This window comes from Pantherophis guttatus, chromosome 4 (assembly GCF_059756535.1).
Source record: "Pantherophis guttatus breed Tessera chromosome 4, ASM5975653v1, whole genome shotgun sequence".
Taxonomy (NCBI): Eukaryota; Metazoa; Chordata; class Lepidosauria; order Squamata; family Colubridae; genus Pantherophis; species Pantherophis guttatus.
Genome location: NC_142066.1, coordinates 888,833 through 901,048, shown reverse-complemented (window position 1 = coordinate 901,048; position 12,216 = coordinate 888,833). Strand labels below are relative to the sequence as shown.

The 12,216-nt window shown below is 50.4% G+C and overlaps 1 protein-coding gene across 2 annotated transcripts in view; it reads right to left on the bottom strand.

Moving 5' to 3' along the window:
• The window catches only part of EPHB4 (EPH receptor B4), a 44,090-nt gene that overhangs the window by 17,533 nt on the left and 14,341 nt on the right, over positions 1-12,216 (bottom strand). Inside the window, exons 2-6 of one of the 2 annotated variants that reach the window (XM_060684735.2) lie at positions 12,033-12,103; positions 8,951-9,632; positions 6,013-6,168; positions 5,164-5,493; positions 3,424-3,548 (exon numbers count right to left, since the gene is read on the bottom strand). In XM_060684735.2, the coding sequence (XP_060540718.2) occupies positions 3,424-3,548; positions 5,164-5,493; positions 6,013-6,168; positions 8,951-9,632; positions 12,033-12,103 (1,364 nt within the window). Of the gene's footprint in view, positions 1-3,423; positions 3,549-5,163; positions 5,494-6,012; positions 6,169-8,950; positions 9,633-12,032; positions 12,104-12,216 lie in introns of those variants that run through there. The other variant, XM_087893775.1, reaches the window with a different exon arrangement.

The window sequence follows — 12,216 nt, the reverse complement described above, 5'->3', positions numbered from 1 at the left end:
TCCCTGGAGGAAAATTGCTTAGCGCATTGTAAGCCGCCCTGAGTCTCCGGAGAAGGGCGGCATATAAATCAAAATTTAAAAAAAAAAAAATCCCATCGGAGCCCCCATTCCTACATTCCCTTGTCTGAACGTGCACATCTGGGCAGTGGTTTCGAAGTCCTTCTCTTTGCAACCACTGTCTCCAAAAAGCCCCAGGGAAAGATTGCAAAAGTTAAGTTGCAAAACTAAACCACGCTTCTGTTTCCACAAGATCTTTTATTTTGTTCTTCCTATTAACATTTTAATAGTTCTAAACTTTTTTTAAAAAAATCATTTATATATTTTCTCTTTATATACAATAAGTGCTTAGCAAAACATGTACTGTCCCCCAAATGTTGGAAATATAATCACATTCCGGGCACATATTGTCACATGTGGTGGACATGCCCAAAAGCAAAAAAAAAATTGGACAAAAGTACATACGTGGTTAGAAAAAATGTTAAGGCGGCATATAGATTATAAACCAGAACTATTTTTTGTTAGGCATAAATACCAGAGCAATATGATAAAGGGAATGTATATTTAATATTATATGTTTTGACAGTGGCAAGAATTATATTTGCACAATACTGGAAAAAAGAGGAAACACCTACAGAAGAGCTAATTAAAAAACATATTAGACTGTGCAGAAATGGATAGACGAATGCTGAAGATAAAAGAAAAAGAAGACACGGAATATTTTCGAACTTGGTATTTGTTTTATCAATAGTTGGATAATAGCAGTAGAAATTAGGAACCTAAAAAGTAGTTCTATGGAAGCAAACTGACTTAGGCTGCTCTTGGCTAAGCACTTATTGTAATATTTCTAACTTTTTAATTGCCTCAGTTACTGATACAAAAGAATACAGGTAGCCCTCAGCTTATCCCAGTTCATTTAGTGACCATTCAAAGTGTTTCACACTTACGACCGTTGTGGTGTCCCCGGGGGTCACGTGATCCCCCTTTTGCGACCTTCTGACAAGCGATGGGGAAGCCAGATTCACTTAACAACCGTGCAACTAATTAACAAATGCAACCGATTTGCTTAACGACGGTGCCAAGAAAGGTCGTAAAATGGGGCAGAACTCGTTTAATAACAACGATCTCGCTTAGCAATAGAAATTTTGGCCTCGATTGTGGTCGCATGTTGAGGACTGCCTGTATGTATAGCTCCCTCCTAAGGTAAGGCTGCTGGTTCCACTTGGGTGACTTGCCACTGGAGTGGATTACAAGGATCCCCCAGTCGCCCGGCTGAGGATTATGGGACGCAGCCTGCCTCCTCCCTTCCCCAGCTCCCCTCGGAGACGAGACTCATCGGGCGACACCAGATTCAATGGACGCTTTTCTAAGATATTGCCCGGAGGGATTGTTTAAAAGATGTTTTTTATTCCTCTTTTTCAGCCCAAACGAGTTTCTGGAGTGGATTACACCGGATCAATCATCAGGCGGATCCGCTTTAAAGCCGTCTGACCGACCAATTCAACTGTCAGCACTTTTCAAAGCTGGAAACCGAAAGGAATAAAAAGCAAGGGATTTACTCTGCAGCCGCAGGCGGGACTCCCGCGTCCTTCTTCTCCGAGAACGGTTAAATTCGGCTTCCAAGGAAAAGCGCCGATTGCCAGAGGGGCTCCTCCACTCCACAGAAATATGGGCAGGGGGGATTTACCGCTCGACTTAAAAGGGAGACAGCGCTCCACAAAGCCTGGCATTGTCGAGGGAAGAGAGATAATTCAACTCCACGTTTTTATGGGCAAATATTGGCAGATTCGCTCCAGGGGTACGAAATCGACACAAAGACTAAGCAGAGGTTTCAAACTTGGCAGCTTTAAGACTTGTGAACTTCAACTCCCAGAATTCTCCAGCCAGCATAGCTGGCTGGAGAATTCTGGGAGTTGAAGTCCACAAGTCTTAAAGCTGCCAAGTTTGAAGACCTCTGGGTAAAGCAACAGGATGAACTACACCTGGGTATCCCTTGCAAAGATCAAAAAAATGGATCCTTGATCAATAACAGGAGACCAGCCAATAAGATGGAGCAGCAGTCACAACTTCTGGAGTTGGAAGGGACCTTGGAGATCTTCTAGTCCAACCCCCCCCGCACCCCTGCTCAAATAGAAGAGATTGGACAGCCACCTGTCTGAAACGGTGTAAGGTTTCCTGCCTAAGCAGGGGGTTGGACTAGAAGACCTCCAAGGTCCCTTCCAACACTGTTATTCTAATAAGTGCTCAAGCAGGAGGCCCTATTCCATTTCAGACAAGTGGCAGTCCAGTCTCTTCTTAAAAGCCTCCAGTGATGGAGCACTCACAACTTCTGGTGGCAAGTAGTTCCACTGGTTAATCGTCCTCAGCGTCAGGAAATCTCTCCTTAGTTCTAGGTTGCTTCTCTCTTTGATTAGTTTCCATCCGTTGCTTCTTGTCCTGCCTTCTTGACCCCCTCTTCTTTGGGGGCAGCCCCTCAGATATTGGAAGATGCTATCATGTCCCCTCTTTCCTTTTTTCCTTTTTTCTTTTTTTTAAATAAATATTTTATTGATTTTCAACAATTAAAATATTTAATCTTTTTATTAAACTAGACCTACCCAATTCCTGCAACCCTTCTTTGTATGTTTTAGCCTCCAGCCCCCTAATCCTCTTTGTTGCTCTTCTCTGCGCTCTTTCCAGAGTTTCAACATTTTTTTTATATATCATGGTGACCAAAACTGCATGCAGGATTCGAAGTGTGGCTATATTTTTGATCTTTTTAACATATTTTTCAGCATTCAACCAAGGTGGACTTTTTATGTTTAATGTAGTGTGAATGACATCTCCATCACTTGTTTTTCATTTTGTTATTGCTATTATTGTTGTTGTTGTTGTTGTTGTTAGGGTCTGGTTCAGGGGTGAAATTAAAATTTTTTCCCTACTGGTTCTGTGGGCGTGGCAGGGGAAGGTTACTGCAAAATCCCCATTCCCACCCCACTCCAGGGGGAAGGATATTGCAAAATCCCCATTCCCTCCCCACTCTGGGGCCAGCCAGAGGTGATATTTGCCAGTTCTCCAAACTCCTCAAAATTTCCGCTACCGGTTCTCCAGAACCTGTCAGAACCTGCTGGATTTCACCCCTGGTCTGATTGTTGTTCATTTATTTTATTAAATTTTATTTATTTATTTTATTTTATTAAATTTCTATACCGCCTTTCTCCCGAAGGACTCAGGGTGGTGAACAGCCACAAGATAAAACACATAAATACAAAAATTTAAAATAAATTAAAAACGAATTAAATAATTTGACTGAATTTAAAATACTCCATAATTTAAAACAAATTAAAATTTACATTTAAAAACATTTGTTTCTCCTTTTTTTCTTTAGTTTGTTATTTTGACTTTGGAAGTAAAATCAAAACTTGCGCGGAAAAAAAACACATTTACCTTCTCGTAATACTTGACCTCATAATCCAAGATGTTCCCGGTTGGCGGCTGGATGAATGGCCAGGCCAAGGTGACCCCGCTGGGGCTGACGGAGGTTTGCTGGATCTCGGACACAGGCTGGGGGACTGGCGAGAGAAAAAGAGCGGTGAGCCGGAGTTTAGGACAGTCTTATCTGGGCTGCAAAAATCAAAGCGACCACTAGATGGGGGTAGAGAAGAGAGGCAGAAATGTCGGGCACCTGGCTGCCATCTAATGTTGGCCCCGGGAACTGCAGCCCCGGATATCATAACTTCACCTAACAGATCCAGCTTTCCATACTAACCCTATAGATAGGCCTCAAGTTACGACTGCTCACTTAGTGACTGTTTGAAGTTACAACATATCTGCAAAGGGGACCTATGACCCAGACCTGGTTCCAATGGTCCCCCTCCCCCTCCCCCTCCCCCCCGCAGTCACGTGGCCACACTTTGAGTCCTCGGTGCCATATTTACAGTGTCCTGCAATCCTGTGACCGTATTTTACAGTGGTTTCCCCAGAAAGCAGCACTCACTTCTGCTTTTCAGCCAAAGAATGGCTTCGCACTTACGACCGCCATGTCGGCTTAACGACCACTGCAAAAAGCATCGTAAAATTGCCATTTTTTATGACGCTAATGGGCTGTCTTCCTTCCTGTCGTAACTTGAGGACTCTCTACAATTAAGACTGTTAGAGAGCAAAGAGGGCGGCTACGGGGGCCACCCTGGAACAAGAAAATCACATCTGGCCATCTGGGAAAGGCAGGTTCTCGGGGAGGGCGCCTGGTTTGGCCCATCAATAAAACTGGGGTGACCTCGGTCGGGAGGGATGCGGGATTCCCCCACATGATGCAGCCTGCAGCGTATTGTGGTTGTTAATCAGGATTGCATGGTGAATACGGTCACTTTGTACGATCTCTGAAAATCCCATTTTTTTGTGTGTGATTTATTGGAGCAAACTGGATCTAGCCCAGGCACGGATTTTTCATGGTTTTTGTAGGGGAAAGAGTGGCAGAACCCGAGAGGGTGGAGTCAAAAGGGAAATTAGCCTGGAATCCCCACGTAGCCACAAGTGAACTAAGTACAACTCCCCTCCCCCTTGAATTCCATTGACCCTCATCTAACTTCTAACAGGTGCCAAAATGGAGAAGATTCCTGCGCAGAGGCTTTCAGCAATAAAGCAGTTTAGTTAGAAGATTCCCATGCTTAGGCTTTCAGCAATAAAGCAGAAGATTCCTGCACAGAGGCTTTCAGCAATAAAGCAGTTTAGTTAGAAGATTCCTGCGCGGAGGCTTTCAGCAATAAAGCAGAAGATTCCTGCGCGGAGGCTTTCAGCAATAAAGCAGAAGATTCCTGCGCAGAGGCTTTCAGCAATAAAGCAGTTGAGTTAGAAGATTCCTGCGCGGAGGCTTTCAGCAATAAAGCAGTTGAGTTAGAAGATTCCTGCGCGGAGGCTTTCAGCAATAAAGCAATTTAGTTAGAAGATTCTCGCGCAGAGGCTTTCAGCAATAAAGCAGTTTAACTGGACCTTCATGCGTGAACCCAGTCTTTCGTCCCTGACAATTATCTCCCTTTAGCAGACGGTACTTTCATGTCAATTGTATCAGGACCCACATTTCTGAGCTTGGGGATCCTGGGGTGGCATGGAGAGGGGTGGGGCCACCTCTGCTCAGGCCCTGCTTGGGGCAAGCCGGACCGTGCGATGCCATTCCAGGAGCCAACCTACCGTCCTTGTTGGTGGTGATATTGATGGACTCCGACTGGGGCGGGTTCTGGCTGAGATCGGAGACGCCGTTGACTGCCTGGATCTGGAAGGAGTAGGTGATGTAGGGCTGCAGGCCTTCCACGGTGACCGTGCGGTCCACCAGCCCCCGAGATCGGGGGGCGTAGGCCAGGCGGGCACACTCCTGGCAGCTCTGCCGTTCGGGGCAGGCGTGGCAGCTGAGGTGGTACGAGACGTCATCCCGGCCCCCGTTTTCCAAGGGTTCACTCCACTCCAGCATGGCCACCGAACCGTTGATTTTCGCCACGATGCTGCGTGGGGCGGACGGCGTGGCTGGAAGGAGGAGGTAGAGAGAGCAGGGTCAGGGCTGGGAAACCCACCCCAAAAACTCTTCCACCAGCCTTCACTCTCTTGCCCCCCCCCGAAATAATTCCTCCACCCAGCCCTCCAGGTCTCAGCCCCCCACCCCAAAAGAACCCACCCAGCCCTTACTCTCTCGCCCCCAGATAACTTCTCCACCCACTCCTCGCTCTCCTAAGCCCCCAAAAGACCCTTCCCCAGCCCTCTTTCCCCCCAAAAAAACCCTCCACCCACCCTCACTCTCCTACTTCCCCCCAAATCCTCTTCCCAGTCTTTTCTCCCACCACCCAAAACCCCCATTTTTGCTCTCCTAGCCACCCCCCAAAAAAACCCTCCGCCCAGCCCTTACCCTCCCGCACCCCCATAAAACCCCTCCACTGACCCTTACTATCCTACCCCCCCCAAAGACCCCTCCACCCAACCCTCGCTCTCCCACCCCCACCCTCTTAAAAAGCCCTTTCTCCCTGGCTCTGCTGCCCTGCGGCCACTCACTGGAGCACTGCTTGGTGACCGGCTCCTTGGTCGTCCGGTAGAAGCCGATGCGGCAGGAACACTCGCTGGAGCCCGGGGAGGGGGACATGCTGAAGGCCGGGCAGAGCTGGCAGCCCCCCTCCCCTTGGACGGCCTTGAACATCCCCGCCGGGCAAGCTGGAGAAGAAGGGCGGGAGAGACGGTCAGCCTCGCCCAAAGGATTTATTTCAGTTCTATTTACGGTTCATCCTCGACTTACGAACAGTTCACTTAGTGACCGCTCAAACTTGCAACGGAACTGAAAAAAAGTGACTTACGGCCATTTTTCACACTTACAACCACCATAGGATTCCCCACAGTCACATGATCAAAATTCAGATGCTTGGCAACGGACGGTCGCAGCGTCCCCCAGGGGGGGAGGGGGGGTTCAGGCGATCCTTTGGCGACCTTCTGACCAGCCAAGTCAAGGGGGGAAGCAAGATTCACTTAACAACCGTGACTCATTTAACAGGCGCAACGATTTGCTTAACCACCGTGGCAAGAAAAGTGGTAAAAAGAGGGGAAAACTCACTTCACAAATGTCTCGCTTAGCAGCATAAATTTTGGGCTGAATTGTGGTCGTAAGTCGAGGACGACCTGTATTTCTTAAATCGTTCATGTCACCTATCCCCCCCCACCATTAAGTGAATCTGGGGAGGGTCTCCCTGCACCCCGACATTCTTCCCACCGAGTGGGAAATGTCAGCCTCCTTTTTTCTTGTAGTTTTTGTTTTTTTAGATGTGCAGGAATTTAGGTTAAAAAGGGACCAAAACTGCCCCAAAATGCATCTGTCTCAAAGCTCCCAAATACAGAATAACAGAATACAGGTAGTCCTCGGTTTACGACCAAAAACGAGCCCAACGTTTCCGTCGCTAAGCGAGACCATTGTTAAGTCAATTTTGCCCCGTCGGATGACCTTTCTTGCTAAAGTTGTTAAGTGAGTCACGCAGTTGTTAAGCGAATCTGGCTCTCCCCGTTGACTTTGCTTGTCAGATGGTCGCAAGAGGGGATCACGGGATCCCCCCAGGACGCTGCAACTGTCATAAGTACGAGTCAGTTGGCAAGCCCCCGAGTTTTGAGGACATGACCAGGAGGGTCGTAAGTGTGAAAAACGGTCACAAGTCGCTTTTTTTTCCCCAGTGCTGTTGTCACTTGAAAAAGCCAGTAACAGAGTTGGAAGGGACCTCGGAGGTCTTCTAGTCCAACCCCCTTCTCCAACAGGAGACTCTGTATATACCCTGAGAAAGTTTCTGCTTGCAACCCAAAAGGTTGCCCTTTGAACCCTGCCCAAAACATGCCCCTTGCTCTGGCTGAGCCCCTCCCAAAGGGGGCTGCTAGCCCATTAAGACCCCCTCAGCCCTCACCCCCCCAAAGCCTTCGAGAGCCAGGCTGCTTGAGAATGGCGCATTCTGTTAAGAGTTGGACCCCTCCTCTCTTTATGAATGTCCTAAGAATGAGACCCCCTCCCCTCACCAAGATCTGGCTCTCCTGGCAGGGGAGGGGGTGGCTGGAGTAGGGGAGGCCCATCCCAGCCCCTAGAGAGCAACCAGAGGAGGGCAGACAAAGACCCCCTTCCCCTCCCCTCCGGCTGGGGTCTCCAAGGGCTTCTGCCAGCAGCAACCTGCTCCGGGCTCTCCTCCCCCTTCGGCTGCCTGATTACCCTTGACCTCCGGATAGTTGGCATTCCTGGCCCTTCCAGCACGCCCGCCTGCCTGTGGGTGGGTGGGAATCCGAGACCCCCACCCACCCTGCCCCGATGAGAGAGGCAGAGAACAGCTGCAGAGCTGGGGAGTGGGCCGGGGGGGGAGATGGCTGCCCTCAGCCCACCATGGTCTACAAGTGGGAACTTGGGAAGCAGGTTATTTGGGGAGGGGTCTCCCATCCCCCTTGCACTGTTCTGCACGCCCCCACCCCCACCCCGTCCCAGCCGTGGAGTTTCCTGGAGGGTCTTGGGTTTATCATCTGGATGGCTGGACAATGGATCCACAGGTGGGGCCGGCCCTGCACCCCCCCACCAGCCCCACTTCCCCTTCTCCTGGGGGGGGGGAGGAATGCTCTCCCCACCCCCCACCCCACGGGCCAACAGCAGATGAGCAGAAAAGGAAAACTGCTTGCAGGAGCTGAACTTGTGGGTCCAAAAAGGGGCCCTGGGGACAAGATAATGAGTGTTGGGGGGCAGGAAAGTCTCCCCCCCCACGCCAGACCCCCAGGGAAGAGTCAAAGGTTGGGCCCAGAATCCCCCAGGAGGGCAGAAACATTTTTTTCCCCTCGCCTTCCTGATGCTTTGGATCATTATCGTCCTTGTGTAGAACCTGCAGTTTCAGAGACAGTCTACCTGTCCACCGCAGCCAATGGAAAAAGAAGCAGAAAAGGGACCTCCGCTTCATCCCCCTCCTAATGGGCTTCCAGAAAGAAGCAAAAGGGCCGGGCTAATCCAGACTATGGGTAGTCCTTGACGTACGACCGTTCATTTAGTGACTGTTTGAAGTTAAACGGCACTGAAAAAAGGACCGTATTTCAGACTTACGGAATAAGAGTTGGAAGGGACCTTGTAGGTCATCTAGTCCAACCCCCCCCCCACGACCGTTGCAGTATCCCATGGTCACGGGGTCAAACTTCAGACGCTTGGCGACTGACTCATATTTATGACGGGTTGCATGAGCCCATTTTACGTCCCGCCCTGACACGCAAAGTCAATGGGGAAGCCTGATTCACTTAACAACGACCTTAACAACTGCAGGGGTTCACTTAGCAACCGTGACCAGAAAAGTCCTAAAACGGGGCAAAGCTCACTTCACCGTCTCGCTCAGCAACAGAAATGTTGGGCTCCGTTGTGTTCGTAAGCCGAGGACTCCCTGTAACGGTCCCGAAGGCTTCCGATCTCCTGTGCCCACTCCTACCCCCGTGCCCGATTCCTCACCTCGGCACTTGGTGCTCTCCTCCGAGGGCTCGTAGCCGGCCGCGCAGGTGCAGTCCGTGATGGCCTGGTCTGCCCACTGCCCGTCCTCCCGGCAGTACATGCTGAGCGGGCGGGAGCTGGTCTTGATGGCGTTGGGCACACACTGCCCAGTGACTGGCATGACCAGCTCCCTGGGCACCGTCTCCTGGAACAGCGTGAAGTTGACGGTGACAGCCGGACACTTCTTGTAGAAGAGCCGGACGGAGAGCAAGGCCATGCAGGCACCCTGGTCCTGGAAGGCCAGGTAGAATCCCGTCTTGGAGAGAGGTCCCACGCGCAGCGTCTTCACGTTCACCTTCCCGGACGCCTCCGTGCCTGGCCGCTTACGGGTGAGGTGCTCAGCCGCCACCGTGTCCACCTTGACGTAAGGGTTCTCCATCCAGGGCGGGAAAGTGGCCGAAGCCAGGTCGACGTCGGCTTCGTAGAAAAAGACGTTGAACGTCTCCTTGCACGCCCGGGTGACTCGCGGGATGGAGAAGCACTCCACCACGGTGAAGCGCAGCTCGGCGTAGACGTACGTGGCGCCCGAGCGGGGAACGAAGGTGGTGCGCAGCCAGTTGTTCTGGTTGGGTTGGTGGACTTGGCACACCTCGAAGGTCCGCACGCTGTTTTGCTCCTCGTCCATCCCGCTGATCTCTTCCCACTGCGAGGACAAAGTGACGTTAATGGCGGCCCACAGGGTTCGGACGGGCCCCCTCGCAATATCGGATGAACGAGCAGTGCCATCCATGTGGTACTGCTTCCCCCCAAGTAGGACTGGAGAGGCCGGGGAGCTAAACGGGACACTCCAGGACGGGGTCCCTAACGTCCACCATGCTGAGATGCTTCTCAGACATGCGCCCAGTCCTTGGCGCCCAGGATCGCCAGAGTTCCTGTGGTCCAGAAACTGGCTTCGTTGGTCTTTCCTTCATCCATGACCAACGAGGGAAGGCAGAGGCAAGGTGTCCCCCTCCTCCTCCTCCTCCTCCTCCTCCTCCTCCTCCATTTCTCCTCCTCCTCCATGTCTCCTTCCTCCACTCGGCAACCCCTCCTCCCTTCTAACACTGATGATGGGTGTTGAAATGTCCGCAAGGAAAGCACTAAGCTCAGAGAACACCGAGAAAATCAGATAAGCAAGGATTAACCCCAGACAAACAATCCAGGAGAAAACTGTACCCTAACCAAGGAAATACCAAGGGAAAAAGAACACCTCCCACCATGTCTGGCAGGGCAAGTCACTGTACATAAAAAGGGAGCAAACCCCACACTCCTTAGTATTACCTAGGAAGGACCCTTCAGTCCTCCTCCTCCACCTTCCATTCTAGCACTGATGATGTTCCCTAGCTGGGTCATGAAACGTCTGCCAGAAAATCCCCAAGCTCAGAGAGCACCATTTCAACCCTGAGCTACAAATCTTCTCTTCTCTTCTTACAGAACCAATGTATAAATTCCCACCACAGATTTGAAGATCAGCAACTGACCTCCAGAAAGGGCCTCCCTCACACACACACCCATACGAGGTATAAGGATGATGGGCTTTGTGGTGCCTCCAAGGGTGCAACTCTGCTTCCAGCAGTTTGGCAAAACCTTTTTTCCCCCCCGTCAACTGATGATTTTCAGGGTGAATAATTCCGTTTCAGCCGCTGATGCTCGGACCGTATTCCTGCTTTGTCCCAGGCGGCCTTTTTGTGCACCGGAGCATTTCCACCCAGAGGCTGCTGGGTAAGAACGGAAGTTATTTCTTCCTTCTATTTATTAGGTTTAAATGCCGAAATGTGGACGAGGGGGGCAGCCCAAGGGGGCCGGGAAGCAACAGGAGGGGGGGTTATCTCCCTGCTTCATCGGGAAAAAGCTCCCTGTGTAACCTCAGAAGCCCCTTTGCTTATCATTTATTTATCTATCAAATTTATTTGCTGCCCAACTCGCAATTTGGGAGACTCTGACCTGCTTTATTATTATTTATTTATTATTAATCAAATTATTTGTCACCCGTCTAGTGGTTCAGAAACCTCCGAGCCTCTTTATTATTATATCATCATCTTCATTTAATGGCCCCATCATCCCTTGAGAGGTGGAGTCTGGGCAACTGAAGGGAGCTAGTAGAGTGTTTTACTGGCCGGATGCCTTTCTTGTCGCCAGTGCGGAGTTTTGTTCAGCAGATCTATTCTCATCGAACCCAGAGAGAGAAATATCTGCCTCTACCTGGGATCGAACTCACGGCCTCCTGATTGTGAGGCCAGAGTTCCACCTCTAGGCCGCTGCACCACTCCACCTCTTCTATTATTATCCTCTTTTATTATTATCTATTTTATGACTTCTTTTATTATTATCTATTATTATTATGGACTTGTTATTTATTTGATTTACATGCCCTAGAAGTGGCTGCGGGCAGCTTGCGACCCAGTAAAAGCGACAAGATAAATCTTTGAAAACGATGCATTTATTTTTTTATTTTCCTTTCTAAGTTTTTAATTTAAGGAAAGTGGGGGAACTCTGCTTCCTTCCCTGCCAGGGTGAGAATCCGCCCTTCCCTCTCTTCTTCCTGACGGACCAGACCGGCTTTGTCTCCGCTTTCGAAACCAGCCGGCCGCATCGGGGCTGACATTTATCCTTAATAAATGCAGCCGGGAGGTGCTGAGTTCGACTGTTTAAATTTCTACATCGGGACGGTGAATATCCGCGGGGCTTTTCGACGATGCCCGGGGTTCCTCCCCCTCCCACCGATCTTTCATTACAAAAAAAAGAAGATAAATAAATCTCCTTTATCTCTTGCACAATTGCGATGAACCCCGGGGGGCCAACGGCTGACAACTGTTCTGGAAATGTGGTTTTCCCAGATTGGCGTTGCCAACTTTTGGGCACCTGGAGAAAACCAGAGAGGTGAGCGTTTCCTAGTGCACCTGGGTTATTGTGCAAATCCCTCGGCTGCCGAGTCTTGCCCAGGTTTTTTTTTTTCCCAACTGTCCCACACCTCCTCACCCCCAGGTGGCACCGACTGCAAGTCCCATCGTTCCCGGCCCACAGCCCCTTAAGGGAGAGCCTGAAGACCCCGTCGCCCCCTCACCTGGCCATCGTCAGCGGGGTAAGTGGTCCACCTGAGGTCGGCGGTTTCGAATTTGGTGTTCATGAGGTTTTCTGAAAGGAAGAGGGGAGAGGTGAGTGCCTGTCCCTAATGCCCATCAGTGCCCATCCCAAATGCCCATCAGTACCCGTCTTGAATGCCCATTGGTGCCTGTCTTGAATGCACA